Below are 26481 nucleotides of genomic sequence, written 5' to 3'. Positions count from 1 at the left end.
AAGCCACTAGATTAAACAAAGATGCCAGGCCGAGGTGGCACATACCTTTAATCCTAGCACTCGGGAGGCAGAGATCCGTGTGGATCTCTGTGAGTTCAAAGCCACCCTGGATTACGTGAGATTGATTCAGTCTAGGAGAGAAACAGAGGCAGGCAGTGGTGGGACACACCTTTAATCCCAGTACTTGGGAATCACACACCCTTTGTTGTTGTTGTTGCTGTTTTTCAAGACAGGGTTTCTCGATGCAGTTTTGGTGCCTGTCCTGGATCTCGCTCTGTAGACCAGGCTGACCTTGAACTCACAGAGATCTGCCTGACTCTGCCTCCCGAGTGCTGGGATTAAAGGCACACACCGCCGCCGCCGCCGCCGTCGCCGCCGCCGCCGCCGCCGCCGCCGCCACCACCACCACCACCCAGTGGGAATCACACGCCTTTCATCCCAGAAACAGGAAGAAAGTAATATGGCTGGGCAGAGAAAGGTATGTAAGGGGTGAGGAGACCGGAACTAAAGCCCTTTTCGGCTGGAAGCCTTTCAGCTAAGGACTCAGAGGCATTAATTAAGTCAGAGGATTCATGGAGTCGGCGAGGTGAAACGTGGCAGTGGCTTGTTCCTTTGTCTTTCTGATCTTTCAGCATTTACCCCAATATCTGGCTCCAGGTTTTTTATTAAAAGACCATTGAGGCCGGGCGGTGGTGGCGCACGCCTTTAATCCCAGCACTCAGGAGGCAGAGCCAGGCAGATCTCTGTGAGTTCGAGGCCAGCCTGGACTACCAAGTGAGTTCCAGGAAAGGCGCAAAGCTACACAGAGAAACCCTGTCTCGAAAAACCAAAAAAAAAAAAAAAAAAAAAAAAAAAGACCATTGAGCAAGCCGTGTTACAATGTATTGCTAGCTGGAACAGCCTGCCTCAACTCGCACATTATTATTAATATTATTTATTATTTTTAGCTCTTTAGAGCCTGACAGTCACTATTAATAACACTGTAGCCTTTGCAAAGTCATGAAGTGACCTGCAGGTTTCCTACCCCAGCCACCAGATAGGTCATCTGGAGAGGAAAGTGAATGATTTGGTACCTCAACTGGCCACTGTCTTAGAAGAAACAGCTCGTTTGATTAGCTGGCATCTCTAAGTGAGGGGTTGGGAATGTGTGTGTGTGTGTGTATGTGTGTGTGTGTGTGTGTGTGTGTGTGTGTGTGTGTGTGTGTTGGGGAGAGCGAACAGGAAATTGAAGTTTTCCTCTAATTTCTTGGGTGGTTAAAGGATACCAGAGGATCTTTATCAATCACTGATGACTAAGTTTAATTTTTAAAAATTGTATTAGTTTATTACTAAAAACTGGGAAATAAAGCAAATAAAACACAGACTCACAGAAATAAAACTGGCATTATTTTAGTTTATTTTCTACTAATACTTTCCTGGCATATTTTCACACAGCTGACATCACATCTATGTAACTTTTTGTCTTATTCACAAGATATTCTATGCATTTCCCTATAACACACACACATACACACACACAAACACACACACACACAAACACACACACACACACAAACACACACATACACACACACACACACACACACACACACACACACACGAGAAACAGAGTCTTGCTTTTATGTCCATGTAGGACTCATGATCTTCCTGCTTTTCCCTATAACATGTCACATCTTATATTTGGGTGTGTATTTTTGTTTTTGAGACAGGGTCTTGCTTTTTAAGTGGGCCAGTCTAGGACCCATGACCATACCTCCTTTTCCTGAGTGATGGGATTAATGAGTGTGCCGCCATGTCTAGTATATAATCCTTCTTAATCTCAGAATATTTCTACTGTAGTGAAGCTATAGTATGATTACCTGTTCTCTTGTTATGTTGCTGGGAATACACATGACTCACCTGTGCTTTCTCGTTAAGGATATTTCTATGATGTGACATTACAGGATTCGACTTAATATATTTTTTAGGCCTTAGATATAGTTAACCCAAGGGTTGTAGCAAAAATACCGCCCCCCACCACAACTAACAGTGTATAAACACATTTCATCTTATGGCAATACTGATCATTTTGACCATTTCCTGAAAAAAAGAAAAAAACTTCCAAGTTTGATAGTAAAACAGTATTTTATTATAATTCTATTTACATTTCTCTGATTATTAGCTACACTTCCTTTTTCTCCCTTTTCTACCAACTGTGCCCAGTGCTTACATTTTCATCCTGAAGAATAAGATTATTTTATTTTATAAAGTCTATTGACGTGATGATAACATTCACTAAGGTGCATTTTATTAGACTGACTTACGTATTTGTTACACAAATATTCTAAAGGCTGTAGTTTATTGACATAAAAAAAATGAAGCATACGTGGTTAGGGATCATGACACACCAACATTAAATACTGTTTCCAAATAACATGGTTTGTTTTGTAGTGCAACGGCTGCAGAAGGCATGATTGATGATACCTTCAAATCAAATGAGGACACATAATCTTTACATTAAGGAGAACAGGATTATAAAAATACAATTCTGGTAAACTCTAGAAGACCGTATTGGGATTACCGAAGAATAAATTCTTTTATTTACCTCTTCAAAGAACAGATTATTTTTTTCACCTCTTTGTGTGCGTCCTTGTCCTATAAAGAAAATACAAATGTACAATGAAATGTCACACATTGATCTCGAGACTCTATGTACTTTGATATGGACGATTTGTGATGTAGGTGCATTTCTTGAAAGGCTGTTATAAATAGCCTATTGGGGCCTTCTCAGTACACTCCAGGCTACTGAACTTGAACGTTGTTGCTAGGCCAACAGTGTGAGGCTACTGATGAAGCCAATAGTTCATTCAGCAATCATCATATACTGCCTTGACACAAGGATTCAAATAGACTATTGATTCCTTAGGACTGAGCAGAATGCTCAGTCTAGGAGAACGGAGAACGTAGTTAATGTAAGGAGGTGTTTCTCTGTGAAATGTGGAGTGGGATGAGGAAGGGAGAGTCTTCATGTAGGCTGACACCCTGGTTCTTCCAGTATGTTAATGTAGTGCTGTCTGCCTTTTCTAAGTGATGTGAAATCATAATCCTAGCAGCAGGATTTGAGGTTACCTGAGATTACCCCAGAAGAGCCATGTACGCATAGATGACATATACAAACATGTCACCATATGATGTTTCATAAATGTTAGACATTGCATTATTGACTTTATCAGGTAGCTTATACTAGCGATAACTCTCCCGTGAGTGATTAATGTCATCTGAAAATATTATAGCAATTTAAAGTACAGTTTATCCTTCATATTAATACCTCTGTCACTGTGAATCAAAGCATTGTATTTTCTTTCCCATCTGACCTTCTCAGTACACTCCAGGCTGCTGAACTTGAACGCTGTTGCTAGGTAAACAGTGTGAGGCTATTGATGCAACAATATTTCATTCAGCAATCATTTATATACTGCCTTAGACACAGGAATTCCTTTTATTTTCTGTTTTAGAGAATGTCTTTTAGGATCTGTGATTGGCCCCTTAAAGTGAAGAGATGCTCACATAAGTAATAGAAATGCTGCCGTTTGGGATTCCTGGACGGTAAAGCTGTTTATACACATTAATTTGGGCTCTAGAGACCAAATGGCTAACAGTCTGAGTAGCAACCAGATGTGTGACCGGTTTAGAACGTCCTGGGTGAGAGACAAAGACACATTCACGGATAACGTCATTAGAGGAGACGTTACAGGTGCCATAAGAAAGATGAGGGATGCTAAGAAAGTTCCCAGGCAGGGAGCAAGCTAACGGTGGGGCATCCTCACTGTAACTCAAGGCGCTTTGAGTTGGGCAATGAATAAACTAGTTAGCAAAATCACTCACTGGGTCTGTTTCAGACTGAAAGAAAACTTAGAGACAGGTGGCTATACATATAAATCACTTTATCCTATGCTGTCAACATAAAGGGAACTGAATCCCTGACTGTATGTCTACAACTTAGAAAAAAAATGAACAGCACAAAGGAAGGTTAAAAAAGATGATAATTGAACCTCAGTGCCGGTGAGGCCCTCACACTCACTCTCACTGTCTAGGCTTACCTCTTTGGTAACAATAGGCAGTAATAATGCCAAGTTGCAGAATTTCCAGGCATCCTGAGATTCCTCAAGATCAACGTAACACTAGAAAAGAAAAAGAAGTCCATCTGAGAGGCCACCCACACTTAATGTAATGCACTCACAGCCATCTTCAAGCAGTCCTCTTCCTTACCTTGGCCACGAACATGTAGTTGGACATGGAATAACCAGGTTGCAATTCTTCAGCCTGGATGGAGAGAAAGTAGACAAGAGGATAATGGGCAACGTTATAACAGGGATGCTGTCATCGTGAGACAGGACGCAGTTCCAGAAATCAGACACCAGTGGCCAAACTGTCACAAGAAGTTTGGTTGTTCCATGTGTGAATACTTTTATTGGTTTAAGTATCTTTGTGTAGAAGCACAGTTTTTAAAGATAGCTATGACAATGGATTGATGCTTCCATTATGGTCATTAAGCTTTCCCAGCAACGAGATTAGTTCCCATACAATCATCGCCTTTGGTTTTACTGTGCTATTCTTTCTCATCTTTTCTTTTGAGAACAAAAACATTTGGCAGCCCACTCTCCCCGGGACAGGTCCTATACATTCCACAGTCTGTTTAGGAAGTAGGAGAAGAGCATAGCTGTTAACCCATGGCAAGCATCTTTTAATAGACCTAGGCTCGATTGCTTAGGAACACATGTCACATGATTTAATAACATGTGTGGGGCTTTTAACAGAAATATAGGATCCTTGAAATAGCCAGTCCCAGCAGCAGACAGTGCAGGTACTATTAATGTCCCCAACTTCACTCTTTCATCCACAGTTTCTAATCTCTGGGGCATAAGAATTCCTTGGGAGAGTGGGTACTAGAAATCTCTTCTAAGGACCCAAGTCAGTCTTTGCCTTGGATCCACCTTTTGCCAAGGTGGCTAGGCATGTGAGCTCCCAACATGGCTCCAGTCCCCAGCCTGGAGGGGCACAGAACCTAAGGGAGAGATATACCTACAGAACTTTAGAGATTCAGTTATTTACAAATTTTAAAAAGCCAAGTGTCTCCTTTCTAATTTTATTTTCAACTTCATGCTCCAGGAATACACTATCAACTGTTCAACAGTTATTCGACAAGACTATTCATTGGATATAGAAATAGAAGTAACTAGTTTATGAAAAATAATACCTAGAATGGGGCTATTTTCTATATGTGTTTCCCTTCCTGGAGCCACAGACACATTTTCATGTTAGCATACACAGACCTGCTTCATTGTTCCTAAAAGCTGTATTTCAAACTACAGGTATACGATCATTAAATTCAGTACTTCCCGTTAGACATTTAAATTCGTTCTCAGTTTTCACTCTCAAGGGACACCCTGCTCCTGTATATGTGTATATGTCTGTAGGTTAGACTGAGATGGACAGGTAAACAATGTACGGCCATGGCACAGAAGGGAGACAGCACAGATGTCAGTAGATGAGAAGTCATCCTTTCCATCCTGGCTCGAGTTCTGCACGTGCTCTTGAGCATCCACACTACTGACAGACTCTGGCTGGCCAGGTGCTTCTCTTTTCTTCTTTCATTTGCTTCGCTGTTTTGCCTGCCTGTGTCTGTATAAGGGTGCCAGATCCTGGAGTTACAGACAGTTGTGAGCGGTCATGTGGATGCGGGGAACTGAACCTGGGTCCTCTGAAAGAGCAGTCAGTGCTCTTAACTGCTGAGCCATCTCTCCAGCCCCGTGTTTCTCTTTTCGAATCACTTCCATCTCAATATTCCTCATCTGGTAAGAGTATTTCTTGAGCCATTCCAAGAAGGACTCAGGCTGACAGTCCAACTGCACCTCCTTCGACATTCAGGACTTGTCTTTGCTCTGTGAAAACCCTATCTAGATAACATCTACTCATGTGCTCTCTCCTTCAACCCCTCCAGGAAACAACAAAATAACTGGAACATGTGCATAGACCTCACGAGGTGGGCATTTCTAATCTGGAAACTGGAAATCCCATATGCTCTGAGTTTGAGACTTTAAGAGCTGACAGGAAGGTGCTCCAAGATTGGAGGCATTTCTAGTTGCAGGTTTCTGGATGTGGATCATTCAGTTTGTAACTACAGGATTGTATAACTGGTTTCAGAGTAAGTTAGTTTAATGGGTGGATATAGTGCATGCTTAGATGTGTACAAAACTACCTTTACTTGTTCAAAGTTGTATCAGCAAAGCAATTATACACTCTAAAGTAAGAATAAAAATACTGGTTTGATCTAATGCCTGAAGACCCTCTATAGAAGTGTCTGCAACTTAGAAAGCGATTGGTAAGGTAATTCTTCACATCTCTTGGGTAGCTATTTGCTCCAACTGAAACATCCTTTCCTGGAGGGAGGAGAGAGGCTTGCAAGACTCAAGAAGCTAAGGAAACTTAGGAGGCACATGAAACTCGGGGACCTTAACCAGATTTCAGGGAACCCAGAGAGTTAGGAGACTCACATGGCCCCGCTTCAAGGCAGGAAACAGTTGCCGGGAAAAAAGACTGTTGAGTGGAGTAGCCTGAAAGCTGGATGAACTCTAGGGAGGCTGCTTCTCCAGTCATCACCCACACTGGGGTGTTCTGGGGTGCAGCTGCCTGGAGTCCCATATGCTCCTGTAAGGAACCCTATAAACTCTGGCTCACCCAGCTCTGCTTGGGTAGACTCAATTTGTTGTCAGCCTCCTGTCGGGTCCCAATGAACATTTGTCCCCATCTCCCCAGAAGAGTCACACAACAGAACCTTTTAAGATTATGCTGGTTCTGTGTCAGGCTCGTGAGGAATGCTGGGAGCAAGTTCAATTATTTGCTCTCAGATTTGGTAGTAAGGGTTGCTCTGCCTATACCTTAATTTAGGCTACCGAATTTCTTTTAAGAAGCAGTGTGCCAGCAGGATGTGGTGGCATATGCTTTTACTCTCAGCACTCTGGAGGCAGAAGATCTTTGAGTTTGAGGCCAGCCTGGTCTACAGAGTGAGTTCTAGGACAGCCAGGGCTACAGAGAGAAACCCTGTCTAAACAAAACAAAACAAAAAACAAACAAACAAACAAACAAACCCAACCACCAACCAACCAACCAAAAACAAAACAGAAAATTAATATGCCATTCCTAGGACCAAGAGCATAATTTCAGATCCAGAAAGCTTATATTTGAAGCATAACTTGAATCTTGAGAGACTTAAGAGCAACACCGTCAAGGTTACAATTCAAATCGGGGCTTCAGTTAGAGCTCTGCCCATGGAGAAAAGAACCATTTCCTTGGCAGCAGGCCAGCTGAGGCTGCTGCGGATGAAGCAGAATGACACTCCAATGACAGACAAACGCACCTTAAGAAAGTTATGCAAAGCTTCCTGAACCGTTGATGATGGTATTTGTCCGAACAGAGTGGCAGCCATTTTTTTCTCAATCCAGCTGAGTTTTGAGACCTATACATACAAAGGAACAGCACTCTTAGGAAGCTATTCATCTTCTGAATGGATGCTCTCTCCAGCGACATGTGTAAGCATATATGGATCTATGTGCATATACATAACGCATGGTAATAAACATACTCACAACTAATATATCACAGTATGTAGTAGCGACAGGACCTGCCCCTACTCTTGCCACCAACTAGCCTCCTGAGTCACTTCTTAAAGATGGATATGAAATCAGAATTCCTAGTCTAGGGAGTTTAGAGGGCTGAGCATTATTTACTTATTTACTACTCAGGACTCTGAGAGGCGACCAGTAGATGCTCCAGGAGATGTTCCAGTGGACGGCCCTACACCCATGCACATACTTAGTGGGTTCAAAAAGAAAGACAGCATTTGAAGGTGGGAGGGAAGAGTGGAAGGGAGGATAGGAGAGGAGTTGGAGAGAAAGGGACGGGTGGATTTGAACAAAACAAACTATATGCATGTATGGAATGCTCAGACAATAAAAAAAAAAACAGTAATCATTCAATTTCATGTTGTCATTTACTTGTTCACTGTTCCCAAATACGAATATCGGGCATGTATTTCAGAAATGCTACTTAAAGACACTGATGACGCCCTTGTCCTCCCAGTGACATCAAAGATCTTCTCAACCCATCTTTCAATTTCTAGGTAGTCATCTTCTGGTAAAAAGAAATACATACCTGTGGAGCTAGGAATATAGTTCTGTGGTATAGCACTTACTGAGCATACGTAAGGCTGTGGGTTCAATCCCTGATGTTGACAAAACTATGTGCATTTCACACAGTTTTATTTATTGATTTGCTTAGTTTTGTTATTCTGAACTTTGTAAAAATTGTATCGCACTATGTATTTCCTTTTGTGATTTTTTTTTTTACCTAACATTGCTTTTATCAGATTGATGAGTATAACTGAAGTCCAGTCATTTCAATGCATTATTAAGTACGGAATTTAATATGCTTATTATGTGCTTTACCTATGAATACTTTTTGTATTCTTGATTTATTAATTTTCAGTAAAGGCAGGTTGGGGGTCAGGAAGATGGCTTGCTGTGCACACATAAGAACCTGTGCCCAGTGGCCAGCACCCAAGTAAAAGGCATGGGGCAGGACATGATTGTAAGTCCAGCATTGGGGTTGGGGGGTGGGATAGACATAGACAGGCCCCTGACCCTTGTTGGCCAGCCAGTTTAGTAGAACTGGTAAGCTCGATTCAGAGAGAGACCTTGTCTTGAACCATAAGGTGGCGGGCCAGTTACTGCGAAGACATCTGATGCCAACCGTTGGCTCCATATGCGCACACGAGTTTGTGCACGCACACACATACACATATACACACACGAACCACATACCACTCTATCCCCCAACATCCCATCAAGTAGCATGTAAAGTCTACCAGCATTTTGTCAAATTGCAAACATATGTATATTTGCATAATTTGGTCAATTTTTATTTTATAATTTTGAGGCTAATATTAGAGGCATAATAATTTACAAATTCTTTCAGTTATTGCAGCCTTTTATTTTTACAGTTACACTCTGTAGCTCTAGAAATAACTGTATCTTAAAATAGATTAAGTGCAATATGAAATATAAAGCATAAGATTCACATGTGGCACACAGCAGGTCTTCAATAAGAGAGAGCCTACTCCTCCTCCCCAATCCTCTTTTGGCCTTAATGAAAAGGTTCCTTATTTACAAATTGTATATTCCAGCCCTGCACCTTTTTCATGCACCTTTTTGGATACACTTTTACATTTTGTAACTCTTTTGTAAGCTAACAGTGTTATTTAGGACACCAGGTCTTAGGTTGACCAGTTGCCTTTATTTGAGCTATTTTAATATCTCACACCCCATCACCTTAAGTTCCTTGAAGGAACCTTAGCCTGTATCATGTTTGACGATAACTTTTGGGACTGTAGATTAGTGATGAATGTGTAAGGTGGTCCTAGTTTGATCCCAAGCACTACAAAAAAATAGTATTTATCTTCTTTCCACAGAACTATGGTAGTACACTTGTATACAACATGTGTGTGGTAGCTGATCTCAACCTAAGAGGCCCAACGTATGACTTCTGCAATTCCATGGAAAGATAAGAAAAAAATGTATACACACAGACACACACACACACACACACACACACACACACACACACACCTAGGTATATATAAAATGTAAGTTTATAAATGATAAAATATATACACTATAATTTAAAATTAATATTCAATTTCAAAACATACATGTCATACATTAAAAATTAATTTTACAATGCTCTCTAATGTGCAATAGTTATGAGTAAGCCATTGGAAATGTATTAAATACCCACATCGTATTCAAGAGTTCTATGCAAAGGCATTAACTTACAGTATAACAATATCTTCCCTTGAGGTAATACAAAAAGGGTTCTTCAGGTAAGAGCTGGATGGCTATATCTAGATGCTCCTGGAAAAAAAAATCACAGAAAAGTCATCTCCTACTTTCAGATACTGCTGAACGGAGCCTTGCCAAAGCCCAGGGAACTCAAGGTGGTCTGACAGTGTCTCAGCAACTTCCCCATTCCTCACCACTACCACAACTAAATCTTGGCTATAATTCAAAATTGAAATTCCCGTACCTGGAGCTAAAGCTGCGCCTGTGCCCTAGGCAGACCATGCTTAATCTAGAGCCCAGCGCCACAGTAAAACTAGAATATGACCAAGTCAATCGTCTTTGAGTCCTAGACTTTCCCAGTGAAGACACATCGACCCAGAAGCGAGTTTATCTGTACAAGACGGCGTGAAGCAGGATTTAATTTAAGAAAAACAGCAGTGCTGGAGCGGCATGGATTGATTCCCTAGACACTGTCAGAGTGAGTACCCAGAGCTGGGATACAAGGAAGAGCCATTTTCTCCCTCCACAATTACCGAGTCAGAGATTAGTTATTGGGTCACAAAAATCAACAGCAACCAGTACATGGTATGTAGACAAGTTGCTTATTTTGTTCACGCATCATGGTAACTAACTTTAAGCTTTAGATTAGACCCTACATCCCCTACTTCTGCCCCCGAAGTCAGTAGAGACTGTTGGCTGCCTAGTCCCAGTCAAATGTTATGATGTCAGTGAGTTCATGACCAATAAAATCGAACACTCACCTACTATGTGGGTTCCTGTACCTTCTTGGATAATATTTAGCAAACCAAATGGTTTGATTCTTTTTGTTACAGTATTAACTGTTTCATTTTCTGTTGTTGAAACATCAAAATAAATCCCCAGAGTTTAACATGCTGAATAATCTCATGCCAGCTAGTGAAATGGAACATTCTGAACTCCAAGAAATACCTTGAATAGATGTCCACAGTTAATTTTGTTTTGCAAGCCCTCAAACTCAGATACATAACCACATAAAACTGCATACCTGGAAAGGAAAAACAAAACAGTGTCTGCCATGTAAAATTGTAAACAAACGCCACTATCATATAACACATATTTCTAGAGCACTCATCAACATTTTACAGAAGAGGTGATATAGATGCAAGGCCCTATAACTAGATATTTGACATTAATGTGAAGTCAGCTTCTTCAGGCATAAATGCGCACATTATTGTTGTCTGTGCCATACACACTGTGGTGAGGGTAAATGAGCCACCCAATATAATGTGATTTCAACAATGCCTGGCAAACAGGAGGTTTTAGCCAGTGCCAGATGCCATCATCAATGTCATCATCAGATGGTCTCTCAGAGAAAGTTTAATCATGCACTAAACTGGGTAAAAATGTGTTAATAGATTTATAAATTTTAAAACATATTAAAACCAATATGCCTCTTTAAAACTTTCCCGACCTCCTTAAATGTCATTGAAAACAAAACAACTCTCATGATTAAAACCAAATAAAACTAAAGATAATCTTACAGCATGCTTTGAAAAGATTTTCCATTTCTCTCGATTCCTGCTGGAAACAGTGTATTAGTACAAGAGTGTTTCTAGGGATTTCTCTTCCCCACTGGGCATACAAAATGTATAGAAATGGTTATTTGACTACAGGCTGGGTGCAGTGTTCAGCAACTTGCTTATTTACTTTAAAAATTGAAGGGACTTTTTTTTCACACCCGTTTCTGTCTGTGAAAGGCTTCAGAGGATTTCAGAATGCTGCTGCCTGAGGCAAAATACACACATTAACTTATGCTTAGATTGTGTGATTGTTACCGAATTGCATTGTAATAATAATTGAGATCAGGAATGTGGTCCCTTTCGGCTGTGACATTGTTCTCTTTACGGCCACTGGAATCCACCACAGTAGAGGCAGGAGGAACAGTCGATCCAGCCTAGTAGAAATGACTGAGAACCTAGAGTATAACAGATGACTACTCACACATTTTAAATGAGACTTAATATTGTTCTTCTGCACCCAGAGGCTGGATATTAAAAGAGTGCTGTTCCAGAGCATTCTTAACCTCCTTTGTGAAATCTGGACCCTTTGGCTGCAGGTCGCCAGGTCCCTGCTGCTCCTGGGTTACTGTTCCAAGCCTTCAAGCCAAGGACCACTGCCCCTCAGCTTTGTTTCCTCCTCCAGCACTGACTTGAGTCTTTTGTTTCATCATATAAAATATGTTCATGATATCCCAAAATAAGTCGATGGGATGTTTGGCTGGTGGTGTGCGGAATCTCAGAGCCACAATGGGGAAACTGATACCTTGACAATACTGGGGCTGTGTACCCACAGCATGAACTAGCTCTCCATATCCCTTACCACAGCTTTGCACTTTTCCTCATACAGATCCTGTATACATTTTGTACATTTTTAAAAACCTAAGTATTTAAATTTTCGGGGCATGCTAATGCAAATGGCAATGCTCATGAAATTCTGGCCCCAGTTTTCTTGTAATATTTCATCTTGTTTTAGAAGTATTATAGTGCTGGGATAAAGAGAGGGAATTCTGGAAGAGCTTGTAGAAAGCTGGTGTGTTTTTTTTTTTCCTTAAATATGTGATAGAATTTACTGGTGGATCCTAGTATTTCCTGATTATTATTATTATTAGGCTTTTTGAGACAGGGTTTCTCTGTGTAACAGCCCTGGCTATCCTTGAACTCACTTACTTAGACCAGGCTGGCCTTGAACTCACAGAGATCCACCTGCCTCTGCCTTTTGAGTGCTGGGATTAAGGGCATGCACCACCACACCTGGCTCCTGTCAATTATTTATTCTATGCCTTTAATAAATAAAGGCTTAGGTTGATTGTCTATTTATATGTTCTTTTGAAATGCTCTCTAAAATTCTGCTGTATCATTTCTTCCAAAGACCTCTAGGAGTAATTTCAATCCTTCTAGAGTTCCATGTAAGTACCTCTATTTTGGTTATGAGTATTACAATTTTTCAACTTATTTGGACTCAAAACCTCAGGCCACTTTCTATTTAAGTATACTTTCCTTTGGAATAGCTTTAAATTTACACACACACAAAAATGCATATAGCACAGGCAGTTAGCATACCCCATACTTAGTTTTCCCCATTTTTAGCATATGCTATTACTACAGTACATTTGTTTTAACTGTATCGATACTGATAAACAACTGTTACAATGAACCCACATTAATATACAATTATTAATTAAGCTTTATACTTCACTCAAATGTCTGTTTTTCCCTAATGTTTTTCAGCATTTTGGACACTTTAATCACAAATTATTAGGGATCTTTTTTTTTAACATGGTAAAATCTTTTGAATTATTATTGTCAACTTTCATAAGTCCAGCACCTCCTAATTTTTGTTTTCTATAATTTTATAAAAATACATTTCTATGTTTTCTGAATAATCAGAACTACTTATGTAATCTCTGGGTTTTTTAGTCTGCTCTTATTACACGTTCTTTCCAAGTTACTGTGAGTGAAGAGAAAAGACAAAGAAATTCCACGAGTTATAAACATTAGAGGAAGTGCTCTTTCCCTTTCAAACAATATGTCCCTAGAGACTTAGGACATTTATAATCCATCCTGAAATCTGTCTTTTGATTCTGAAAATATTATTTGTCTTTTTCTCTGTCATAAACTCCACTCGCTCACTTTCCCCCAAAAGGCCATCACTTCCTTTCTTCCAGTCAGCTTTAGCTATGTGTATGTTATTTTTATAGTGTTCATTTTAAAATGTAACTTAATATTTTATTGCTTAAACTCTTAGTCGGATGGGAATTCTGAAGAAAGTTACTTTATACTATGGTGGATTACCGCCATCTAGAGGTTATTTGAAGTATTGTTGCTTTCACAAGACGTGATTCTGTGTGTGTGTGTGTGTGTGTGTGTGTGTGTGTGTGTGTGTGTGTGTGTGTGTATTTGCATTGGTATTGAATATATACCCTCAATGGGTGACAGCCATATTATTTCAACAATTCCTAAAGTAACCGCACTCATTTCTTGCAGTATTTGTGATTCAACACTAACATTACATACATGGGAGGGATCAGGGACAGCCTCCTGGAATACAGGGATGGCTGAAAACATCAGAATATAATATCTTAAGTTCTAGTTCTGCTTTTCTACATACGGTGTGGCCTTGCTTACTAATCAGCACACACACACACACACACACACACACACACACACACACACACACACGTATGGGGCTTTGCTTCTGTATTTAGAAAATGGAAACAGACTTTCCTGTGACACATACACTATCAGGTGTGCAGCTATAACTCACAAACAGTAGAGCATAACTCACATGGAAGATATATCTATACCTACAGCCAAACCTATTTGGCCAACACAATGCAAATATATTTCATTATCTCCATTCCAGAGTATTTTAGGTTGATATAATAAAGACAATGGAATCTTCTAGAATGTTTATATAGCCTTAAAGTTACAGCAGAGAAACTCTTTCCAAGCTAACCTATTCGCCCAGCTGTCCAATAAATATTTGTTTTGCTGGATTTAGGCTTCAGACCACAGTTTGCCATTCTTGTTGACTGAATGAGTCAAGTCATTTTCCTCAACACTGTGAGGACGAGCTATGGAATCGGTTTATCTAAATTCCACCCATTATTTCACAAGTCAAAGTTTAAGATTCTCTTTCATCACCACCTTAAATTTTACTATTTCACTGAATGAAGGCTTTTCTACCGAGGAGATAGAACACATTCTAAGAGTTAAGGTTAAACTGGCATTCAAACTTACTACATTTTCATCAACTGGATTGATTTTAACATTTTTAAAGTTAAAAATTGATACCAAATTTAAAAACATCATGTGAAACATAATTGGATCATTATTTTGTGGTGATAAGACTTAATCTAGTATTTAAGTCCCATTGCCACAAACAATTTAATTGACAAGAGAAAACGTGAGAGAGAGAGAGAGAAGGGGATTAAAGGAGACAGAGCAACCTACTGAGCATGATTTCAGCACAGTCCGCCTTAGCTAGCCAGAACACAGGTACTTATGTGGGGAGGGGCTTAGAGAAGACTCAATATTGCTTCTGTATGAAAACTGAAAACTTACACTGATAAAGGTCCTCACTGAAGACAATGTACATTTATAATGTGATTCTTCATGGGTTCAGAGGAATGTTGTGTTGTGGAATAAACTTTTTGTACATTGTGAAGATGTGTTACTCTGATTGGTTTGGTTTAATAAAAAGCGGAACGGGCAATAGCTAGGCAGGATGTTTTTGGCAGAGAGGATGGTGGGAAGAAGGTGGAGATGTGAGGAGATGCAGAGCAAGTAGGGTGGGTAATATGGAGATGTAGTAATAAAGCCACAGGCGGAAAGTAAATTAATAGGGTTAATTTAAGTTATAGGAGCTAGTTAGAAACAAGCCTAAGCTATCAGCCGAACTTTCATAATTAATAAGTCTCTGTGTCACTATTGGGGAGCTGATGGTTACAATGTTGGATAGAGGGAAGAGCAGAGGAAGATGAAGAAGGAGAAGAGGAGGAGAAGAAGGAGGAGAAGGAGGAGGAGGAGGAGGGGAGGAGGAGGAGGGGAGGAGGAGGAGGAAGGGAGAGAGGAAGTGAAACAGGGTATAGATGGAGGAGTAGGGAGAAGGACAGAAACTCAGAGTTAAGGGTGAAACAGGAGTGTTTTTTTTCTGGCCCAGATCTGGCTAACCGGGTCCCAGACCCCCAGTTTCAAAAGATGAGGAGAGAAAATAGCTTGCTCGGTACAAACTCATCACAGTACTCCTCAAAGTGAAGGAACAGAGCCCTTTAACACACACGCTAATTTAGAAGGATACGTTTATACAGATTAGATGACCTAGGCAAACTAACTAGAGATATAATACCCAGGATTCTTATACATTACAGTGATCTTTTAAGTCTGTGGTGGAAAGGTAACTTCACGGTCACCCCTTTGCTTCAGGTTTGACGGGGCATCAAGAGTAAAAGCTGCTTTTCCCACCCACTTTCTATTCAAGGGGCCACTATCCATGTAAGGTGTGCTGGGAGTCGAGTCACATGTTCTAGCTCCTAAAGTTCATTCCCCATTTTGGGGTGTGTTTCTTAGAATTTGGGGTACACAAAGACTGCTGGGTTTTTGTTGAGGTTAAAGCGAGTGCTTGGGAATGGAGCGCCCCCTGCTGACGGCCGACTAAACAGCCGGCTCTGCTTCTGGCTCCTCTGGTGAACAAATCCTTAGGGATAATGGGAATAGCGAAGAGGCAGCTGTTTTGAAATAGATTTTGCCTAATGATGTCCCTAAAGAATCAAAATAACCCCAGAGGGGGCATATTTCTGGAAACCTGCACTGAAGAAAGGGCCATAAGTTAATTTTTCACCGTATAGTCCTAATGTCTGGGGTAACAGTAACAGTGTGAACAGCCCACCAGAAGAGCAAAGCCAACCGAGGTAGCCGACAACCAAGGATCTAAAAATGTAAAGCTGCCGTGACAAGTGAAAGGAAGGATGATTTAAAACAATATGCTTCTTCTAGTTTTCTATTTTTCAGTATACAAGGGGGCCACGCCCTCAAAAACAAAACAGAAAACCCCAAACAAACAAAACAACCATAAGATGGTTCTCTGCTTTTGTTCCAAAGGTGCTCATCTTCCATCTCCCCACATTTCTCTGGGCTATCTTATGCACAGACTGGATTCTCCTCGACCTGGTGAGAGACAATGACCTCTACGCTTTGATTCTTTGGAGCATTTGTTCCACATTTTGTTCAGACACATGATGTAATTTTAGTATATGTTTCCAAAATACTGGTATATTTTATCTATCTATCTATCTATCTATCTATCTATCTATCTATCTATCTATCTGTCTGTCTGTTTTCGAGACAGGGTTTCTCTATGTAGTTTTGGTGCCTGTCCTGGAACTCACTTGGTAGCCCAGGTTGGCCTTGAACTCACAGAGATCTGCCTGGCTCTGCCTCCCGAGTGCTGGGATTAAAGGTGTGTGCCACCACCACCCCGCTAAAAAAACTGGTATATTTTATTAGACTTAATTATAGTTTACCCTCCGAGGCACGAGACTTGTTAGAGTCTCGTGAGATTCTCACGTTAAAAATGCATCTAAAGAGAAAGATGTGAGAATAACCATGGTAACAGTTGCTGTACTTTCCACGATCTTTTCCTGAGTGGCGAGTGTGGCTGACCAGTTCAGTGCAGCAATCATAGTCTTCAGAACTCAGGGCAGTGTAGAGAGAGAGGCGTAGAGAGAGGCATACCGTGAGGTTAAGGCTACAGGGCTCCCGTGTGCTTACCACAGATGGCAGTGTCCATTCATGGGTGCTCGAGTGATAGCTCTCTCTCCTAACGTTTTTCCTGAAAGACAAAGAGATTGAAGTTACTGTCGTTACAGGAGTTGGTAGGAGTCAGCGGCATCTCAGTAGGGTCCTAAGGTGGAAAGCATTTGTCCCAATTGTAATTTGTTAGAAGAAGACATTCGCCACCGGGGCCAACTGTTTACTCTGGGGGTCAGGCCTGATAATCTGTATTTTACTGGCTTTCAAGGATTTTGTTGTGCGCTCACATTTGAGATCCACTGGGTTAACTGACGTAGGCAAGGGCAAGGGAAGTTTCTTACTCATTACGTGAAAGTAAAACACATTGTTTTCTTGTAATCCATTCATACGACGTTTGCTGAGTGATCACTAGCTGTCATATTGTGTGAACCTCTAGAACCAAAGCATCCAATTAGAGACAGTTCTTGACTTCCAGGGCTTGCAGCCTTCAGTGTACAGCAAGTACACACACAAGGAACTTGACTGAAAAGCAAGTGCACCATCAAAGGACAGTAGAGAGTGTGTGAAGGGGCGGGGAAGGCCCAAGGATCTTGGCCTACTCATTCACAACAAGAATGGGTCCAAGGAACACATGATGCTCTTAAATTATTACACTCACTTTAGAATAGCTTTTAATCATGTGAAGACTATTTCTCACGGAGGCTCTCTAATGGCTTAACTGTATTTTCAGTATCTAAAAAAGAGAATACTTTTTTTCCTGTGCCTCTTTCCTCCCTGCCCCCACACCCTTTTTGTGCCTTGAAGACACTACCCCGTGACTACGAAAGTGGCTGAGAGAATCTTAAATAGGGATCTTGTAAAAATCAGTCTCTAATTTATGACTAATTTATGACTTGCTCAAGGTGCATGCTATAGTCTATCCACTAAGGGACATAACTTGTGTAGAAATCAACCTGAAATGGAAAAAGTTTAAAGTGAAGCATTCTAGTAATAACTGGTATTACCTTTGGACAAGCATCAAAGGATCAGTTATTTTTTAATGAAACACTAGAAACATACTCCCTTTCCCACAGGTAGAAACATACCATTTTTTTTTTAAATTTTGAGACAGAGTATCACACTGTTGCTTAGACTGGTATGGAACTCACTATGAATCCCAGGCTGACTTTGAACTCATGGCAATCCTCCTGCCTCAGCCTCTCCAGTACTGGGATTACAGGTATGAGCTACCACATCCAGCTAAAAATGTGTTCTTTTGTAAGAAACAAACTAAGTTGAGTCTGGTGGCTGGTGCATACCTGCACTTCTGGCACTTGGAAGTCTGAGGCAGGAGGATTGTGAGTTCAAGGTCAGCTTGCCCTGTACAGCAAGACTGTCTCAAAACAGAAGCTTAGATCTGAATCAATACTTCAGCTGCCTTGTCAAATGGAAACTTTTAGTGCACCACCACAGGCTTAAGTAGGGTCGAAACCACCACTCTGGGGATAACAGAGGAGGTTGGGTGGCACACAGGCTGGTTGTAACATCCCCTCTTCACCCCCAGGAACAGCTCCTTCCCCTACAGAACAGGCATTCATACCAAACATTTAAGTATTATTGCAATGCCCTCTTAAGAATGAGAATAATAGTTTACTTGGAATACAAGAGTAAACAGTCAATCACACTTGGAAAATGTGTTTGCATAATGGCGCACTAATTGAGTTTTATAAAAGAATTCTGAACGACCTCACACAGGAGCTGAGGAGGAAATCCGCTTCAACACCTCTCCTCATACTGAACCCAACATTCCTCAAGAGCCGGACTGAATCCTGACTCTCAGCCCCGGCGTTCCTGATCATTGACTTACTAAGCGTCTATTCCTCATACGCTGAATTACGACGGCCGTTTATCGGTCCTTTCCACACAGCCCGTTCTCACGTGTGGCACTGTCACACTCGCATGTGTCCCTTGCCTCCCTCTTCACCTCTTCTCGCTACACTTTGTTTTAACACTGTTTCCAGACAATAACCTCTTCAATGGATTTCTTAAACTTACAAAAAAGTGATTTTTGCTTTACTTCACTCTATGAATGAATGAAAACAGAGCTCTCTTTTTGCTGTGATACTGTAGATTTTCATCTTAAGGATAAACCTCATGTCGACCCTATGCACTCAGGATTTACCCCTGCATTCCCTTCATATTGTTTTCCCACTTTCCCATTAGCTCATACATGAACTCCTGTTCTAGTCACATTCATTACTGCGACAAATACTTTGACCAGAAGCAACTTAGGGGAGGAAATGCTTTATTTTAACTTACAGTTCATAGCCCACCATTGAGGAACGTCAGGGCAGGAACTCAGGCAGGGACTTAGATCCAGGCCTGCATTGCTTTTAACCAAGGAACTCACGCACAGCCAGGAAAGCACAGCCGAAACTAAGGAGACACGCTGTTTGATGTCTAGCTTGCAGGCCCATGCTTCAGTCCAGCACTCCATGTCTAGGGAATGGTATTGCCCACAGTGGGCTGGGCCCTCCTACAGCAATTATCAACCAAGACAACCCCCCACAGACCTGCCCACAAACCAATCTGATCTAGGAAATCCCTCAACTGAGACTCCCTTCGGGCAGCTCTAAGCTGTGTCAAGTTGGCAGTTAAAGCTAACTAGGACATCTCACTTGGGCTCCCAGTCAGTTTCAAAAGAGACTAAAACATTGTTCCTACGGGAACTGGTTACCTCCATAAGTTGTACCTATGGGAACTGGTTACCTCCATAAGAAAATTTCCCTCCATGAACCTCCAGCTCCTGCTACTGACTCCTCCTTTTTGCTACAAACTCTGAGCACCCCCATCCTCTTTTAAAATAACAGTCCATCTCTGTTGGCCTCTTTATATGTGACCATTTGAACAGTACCGCCTTCCCAACAAAGTCAGAGGCCCCCCTCAGTCATTTTGAGACCCCATCTATTCTGCGCTCCTAGCCCCATCTGCTAACAGAACATCCAAGAGAAGGAAGTGTTAGAGAAAGAAATACATGACTGCTGATGAATGTTCAACAGTTTTTACATCAATATGCTTTATTCGCGCCCCCCCTCACAGATATGGATATAAATCCTTTTAGACTCTGGTTCAAAATTTCTTCTTTAAAAACTCCACCGTGTATGTATATCACCTGCCAACTGGATTGCTACAGAAGACTAACCCCGGGAAGGTGAAGGATAAATATGAACAGGACAAGAGGGGAAGCCTCTCATCTTCCTCCAGTGAGGGGGGAATTAAAGTGCAGAGGTCACCCAGCAAGGAAATCTTCAACGGGAAGAAAGACCACCACAGATTTCTGGAGGTACGTCCTTCGTGGAAATGAAAATGCCGGAACTAGAGTTGGAGAGTCCTCCCTTTCTTTCTTTCTTTCTTTCTTTCTCTCTCTCTCTCTCTCTTTCTTTCTTTTCTCTCTCTCTCTCTCTCTCTCTCTCTCTCTCTCTCTCTCTCTCTCTCTCTCTCTCTCTTTCTTTCTTTCTTTCTTTCTTTCTTTCTTTCTTTCTTTCTTTCTCATACTGTCATTGAAAAGCCAGGGAAAGAGAATGCTTTGGAACAAAAAGAGGAAAAACCGACTACGACACCAATTATTTTGAAGCTCAGAGAGACGGCAGCTCAGGGGCTTCTGAGCAGAAAAGCCTTCTGACACCCAGTGAAACATAAACAGGGCAACAACAACAATTTGACCTTCTCCTTGGTTTTCATCATGCCATTACTGTTATTGAGGAAAATTTAAAATATATGCAGAATGTAGACATGGCAGTATAATGGATTGCCATGATGCACTCATCTTAAATAACCATCAAATCAGGGTTGACTTTATTCTTCCAGATACATTCTGAATTCCTGACATCTGAGAGGTTATTTCTGTGTTCCTAGGCCTGAGTGCCACAGGAAGTGAGCTGTGAGTTTAACTGTGAGCGGTTACAGCTGGAGACCATGATCTTCCTTGGCTTATTAGTGCGCTTCAAATATAAGCACAGGCGGTGGTGGCACACGTCTTTAATCCCAGCACTCGGAGGCAGAGACAGGTGGATCTCTGTGAGTTCGAGGCCAGCCTGGTCTACAGAGCAAGATCCAGAACAGGCACCAAAACTACAGAGAAACCTTGTCTTGGGGGAAAAAAAAAGACTTTAAAAAGTGAAGTCTGGGTTTTTTTCCATTTCCCTGCTCTAATATTATTAGCTCAATTATTTTAAGGGAACAACCACTTTAGTCTTGGAAAGCCTTTTCTGAGATTGTGTATAGTTTTTGGTTACCAGGATATATTGGAGATAGATTGAGTCTCTAACTAAGGTGATTTTGCATGAATTAAGATCGACTAATGGCTTATTGTGGAAGATAATGCCACCTGAGAACAACCAGTTTGACAAATTACTTACCAATATTAGCATAATGTTTCTTTTCCTGTGTATTTGTAGATTGGTCATACATGTCTCCATAGGCACGGGCAAGCCGCCACAGAAACTCTATCTCTTCACTAAACTGGAAAGAAAGAATCGCACACTAGATTAATGCATTAGTTTGTCCAGACTGACATCATTGCTTTCATTGTACCTTAAAGGCAGGTAAAATGGTATTTATAGATGACTGAATTTATACATATGGATATTTAACATTTTAAACTCAAATATTTATGGCTAAGAAATATGGCCAAATACAGTGTTACATTCGTATTGTAAATCAATTAATATTAAATGGAAACTAGATCCAATTGTGTAGTAGATGGAACTGACATGGGCCAGAACCTAAACAGTCTCCCTGGACTAGGGCACCCTCTCTCTCATCCTTCGGAAGTAGTCTACTGCCAGTATAATAAATAGCTTACTGAGCATTGTAGGGAGTATTTGTAAATTAAAGTGCATACACTCAGAAAGGACATTACAATTTTTACCTAAATGACCCAATTATAATTGTAAATATTTTTGAATTTTTAAAAACTTTTACTGACAGTTAATTCTTGCACATCTTCATAGAGCATTGTCTGATCTTTTGGTATATTTGTATGCTATGTGTTAATCAGTTAGGATCTGCAGGTTTTACAGTGTGTTAAGAGTTGCTAAACCCTCAGACCAAGGTTAGCCTCATATTGCTCATGGGCAAAAAAAGATTTGATTTCCCCTTAGAATTTAGAGCCCTTTAGGTCCCTTTTGTCATTGGTGATGGTGAGACAAGATTAGTTCTTCAAGTCCCACATGAAACACTACAGAATGACTATTGATAGAAACAGCTGGAGCATACTGATCAATATGATATTGATAGCAATATAGAAAACTCCAACTACAATATTTATTCTCTCCAGGGAAAACATACTGTATGCCTGGGCATAATGACTTACTTCTTCATGTTATAAAACATGCATTACGTATCAAAGTTAATAAAATCAAAGTAACTCTATATAAGGCAGGTTCCTACTTTTGTGACCTTAGGTAAACCTAATTAACTCAAATTTAATTAAAAAAATTACTCGTTTTATAAGAAATACATCAATCATTCTGTTTCTATGCTGTGACACAGTGTTATAGTTCCAATATGAGCAGGGTAGTACTTAAATAAAAATGGAAAATGGCACGCACATGTTATGCACATGCAGCTCTTACCTTTTCTTTGTGGTCACAAAGCAGCTCAAAACTCTGCACTTTGTCAGACTCATTTATCCGTAAAAGGTCTACCTTCTGAAGGAGGACATCCAACTTCAGTTCCTCTATGTGCGTGTTAAAAGCCTTAGGGCCTGGGAAACTCTGTTCTTCTGTGTCAGTGTTAGCTGTCATATACCTAAGACGGCAGAAACAACCACCAACTCCCTTTAGACTCAAGCACAGTGACCCGAGAAATCCTTTGAAAATGCGAGTCGAAGTATTCCACTTAGTGATAGACAGTGTCGCGGCACCCACTGTTAACACAGAGGAAAGGTCCAAGAGCTGACTATTTACAAGGACTCGAGCAACTTGTGAACCAGCCCTAATAGTTCTCTGACTTAATGTCTAACCAGTCAACTCTCCACTGGCCCCTTCAGCCTGTCATGGGTGCTCCTACCTCCTACCTTTACCCGCTGTTCTCTCTGATGGAATGTTCTTTCCCCTAGACAGCAACGTAATCTCTACGCCTAACTCAAGTCTCCGTGCTGATGTACGGTCTTAGTGTGGTCCACGCAGACTATTCTATTTAATGCCGCAGCCCCGACTCTTTCTTCCTCTTCTTGACGTTCGATTTTCCCCCTCCATAGCACATGTTCTCTTTTATATGCTATAAATAATAATCCTACGGCATATGTTCTTTTTTTTTTCAGTATCAGCTCCACTAGAATGCCTGCTTCTTAGTGGTAATGTTCACTAACTAAAGAGCTAAGTACCCAAAATAGTGTCACGCAGTGTACATTCCCTGGATGTTGTTGAGTAGATTATACCAAGCTGAAGGAACTTAGCAGGCACTCAAAAACGTGTGTGTGTGTGTGTGTGTGTGTGTGTGCATGTTTGCACGTTTATGTATTCATCTACAGTTGAACATGATGCACTAATTTTGTGTGTGTGCATGTGCACATGCATGCTGTGTGGAGGTCAGAAGTTGACATTCGCTGTCTCTCTTAGTCACTCTCCACCTTGTGTTTTGAGGCAGCATCGATCATTTCACCTGGAGCTCACCTGGTAGCCACACTGGCTGGCCAGAGACCTGCCTGTCTCCATTCCCTCAGTGCTGGGGTTCGGATGGGCGTGGCTGTGCCCAGCATACATGGGGGCTGGGGATCTGAACTCAGGTCCTCATGCTTGTGTGGCAACAAGCACTTTCCTGACTGAGCCATTTTTTTTTTTTGTTTTAGCTCCCACTGCTCTAACTTTAGTTTAGTTTTCAAAAATGAATACTATTTTCTACGCTGGTTAGTTTTGTGTTAACTTGACGAGCCAGAGTCATTTGAGAGGAGGGAACATCAGTCGAGAAACAGTCCCACCAGAATAGCCTGGGGGGTATTGTCTTGATTGATGATTGGCACGGGAAGGCCCAGCTCACTGTGGGCGGTGGTGCCACCCTTGAGCGGGTGGTCCTAGACTGTATAAGAAAGCAAGTGGAGAAAACCATGGTGAGCAAGCCAGTAAGCAGCACCCCTCCATGGCCTCTGCATCAGTTCCTACATCCAGGTTCCTGCCCTGCCCAAGTTCCTGTCCTGACTTCCTTTCATGGTGGACTGTGATAAGGGAGTGTAAGCAAAATAAACTCTTTCTACCCCAAGTTGCTTATGGCACGGTGTTTAACACAGCAATAAAATCCTTAACTAAGACAGAAATTGGTACCAAAGAGGGAACTATTTCTGTGACAGATCTGAACGTGTGTTTTTGGGGGAGACGATGGAAGGACTTTGGATTGAAAGACGATGAAAGCAGTAATGAGCATCATGGCACAGAGATCTAACAAGGAGACTCTGGACTCATGGGTACCTAGGAATGAGAGGCAATGGGCAGAGGAATACAACAGAACATTTAAATCTCCAAGAAAACTCTGAGAAAAATGAAGGTATGTTAAAATAGTTGTGTATATGGCAGGAAGTGGAAAAACTCTAAGTACGTATGCACACAGATCTGTGAGAAATGCATGCTCCAAAAAGACTTGAAGAGACCCTGAACTTGGACACTTCGCTTGATCAAGGAGGGTCTTCTACACATGGAGCCAGTCCATGGATCTGGATGTTCTTTCAACTTCTCAATTTTCAACAAAACCCACAAATATCCAAGGAAATGAGGAAAGGTAGTTTTGCATCTCCAGACATGGATGCGAAAAGAGAGGCACGTTTTAGAGTTTCTAGTCAACGATTTTAAAGTAATAGTCTTAAACTTTGCTTAGAAAGCTAAGGAAAAGAAGGAAAGAACCAAAAAGATAAAAAAAAAGAGGAAAATAACAAAGTGGGAATGTCAGCAAAGAGGCACGAATTATGAAAAAGAACCAAACAAATCATGGGGCTAAGATTATGCTAAATGAACTGAAATTCGCTGGAAGAGAGCAAGAGAAAATTTTAACATGGAAAGCAAAGAACAGGCCAAGTTGAAGATGCATCCTTTGAAAATGTTGTGAGCAATAAAAAGAATAAAGAATTAATAAAAATAGATACAATCTAAAGGGCTTGGGAGATACCGTTATGTTGACCCAATACACATTATGAGGATTCATGGAGAAGGGACAGTGAATTTACATGAAAAAAATAATTGCCAAAACTTCAAATCCAAGGAAAGACAAGTACAGAAGAAGCTGAGTCTATACCAAGTAGAATAAACCCAAGAAGGTCCACCCAAGGGCCTTACACTTGAGCTGCTGAAAGACAAAACCAGAGCATCTTGAAAGGGGCCAAAGAAACTCAGCATACGTCAAGGACTGTCACCTTTAGTGGACTTCTCAGCCACAAGAAGCCTTGTGGACCAGATGGCACTGGGAAGATATATTGTAATGCCATAAGAAAGAAAGGAATAACAAAATAATTCTACAACCAACCAAAACTGCCCTTGAAAAGTACAGGAGAAGTCAAATACTTATAAAAAAAAATTAAAAAAAGCCAAGTTTATTATCTGCCCTACAAGAAATACTAAAAGGAGTCCTCCCAACTGGCCTTCTACAATAATCTGAAGCCAAATAAAAATGCTGGGGATGAGGCTTAACTGGTAAAGTGCTTGCCTACCTCTCAGGGAGCCCTGGGGTCAATCCCCTGTCCCATGTAAACTGAGTGCGGCAACACACTCCTGTAATGCTAACAAGGTGGAAACAGGAGGACCCTTGCTGACATAGTTCAAGGTCATACCTGGAAAGACCCTGTCTCAAAACAGCAACAAATACATTAAAAAAGTTAAGTTCTCCAGTAAAGACAAAAACATGGATAAATACTAAGCTAAGTATTATCATAATTCTGTTTTGAAACTCTACTTTTTCTTCATGATTTCAAAAGAAAAGTATAAAATTATGAATATATATTAATACTTATATAAGACAGACGTAAGGTGTGACAACATCATAAAACAGGGAAGCTAAAAAGAAATAGAATTTTGGTATGTAATTGAAATTTAGACCAGCTTAAAGTCAATTGTTACAACTTTTTTTAAAAATTGGAAATCACAGAAGAACTTATTTAAAAGGAAATAGGAACATATAATAAAACATACAATTTTAACATGAAGGAAAGAATTAATTGAAGAAATAAGGGGCAAAACCACTATAACACAGAGAAAATAATAAAATAGCACCAATAAGTTCTATTCTATTAGTAGTTATTGTATCAAATGCAAATTGACTAATTTCTCAATGAAAAAATACATATTGGCAAAATA

The 26481-nt window shown here is 40.8% G+C and overlaps 1 protein-coding gene across 7 annotated transcripts in view; it reads right to left on the bottom strand.

Moving 5' to 3' along the window:
- The window catches only part of Rmdn2 (regulator of microtubule dynamics 2), a 64469-nt gene that overhangs the window by 14446 nt on the left and 23542 nt on the right, over positions 1 to 26481 (bottom strand). For 6 of the 7 annotated variants that reach the window (XM_052746334.1, XM_052746335.1, XM_052746332.1 and 3 more), the window contains exons 3-11: positions 22780 to 22954; positions 21562 to 21664; positions 17183 to 17243; positions 10824 to 10899; positions 9870 to 9947; positions 7397 to 7495; positions 4249 to 4302; positions 4080 to 4160; positions 2585 to 2634 (exon numbers count right to left, since the gene is read on the bottom strand). In XM_052746334.1, coding sequence (XP_052602294.1) covers positions 2585 to 2634; positions 4080 to 4160; positions 4249 to 4302; positions 7397 to 7495; positions 9870 to 9947; positions 10824 to 10899; positions 17183 to 17243; positions 21562 to 21664; positions 22780 to 22954 — 777 coding nt within the window. Of the gene's footprint in view, positions 1 to 2105; positions 2635 to 4079; positions 4161 to 4248; positions 4303 to 7396; positions 7496 to 9869; positions 9948 to 10823; positions 10900 to 17182; positions 17244 to 21561; positions 21665 to 22779; positions 22955 to 26481 lie in introns of those variants that run through there. The other variant, XM_052746338.1, reaches the window with a different exon arrangement.

The sequence above is a fragment of the Peromyscus californicus genome, unplaced genomic scaffold, assembly GCF_007827085.1.
Source record: "Peromyscus californicus insignis strain IS unplaced genomic scaffold, ASM782708v3 Scaffold_1__1_contigs__length_55948999, whole genome shotgun sequence".
Lineage (NCBI taxonomy): Eukaryota > Metazoa > Chordata > Mammalia > Rodentia > Cricetidae > Peromyscus > Peromyscus californicus.
Note: the sequence above shows the minus strand (reverse complement) of the source record. Positions and strands in the feature narration are given on the sequence as shown.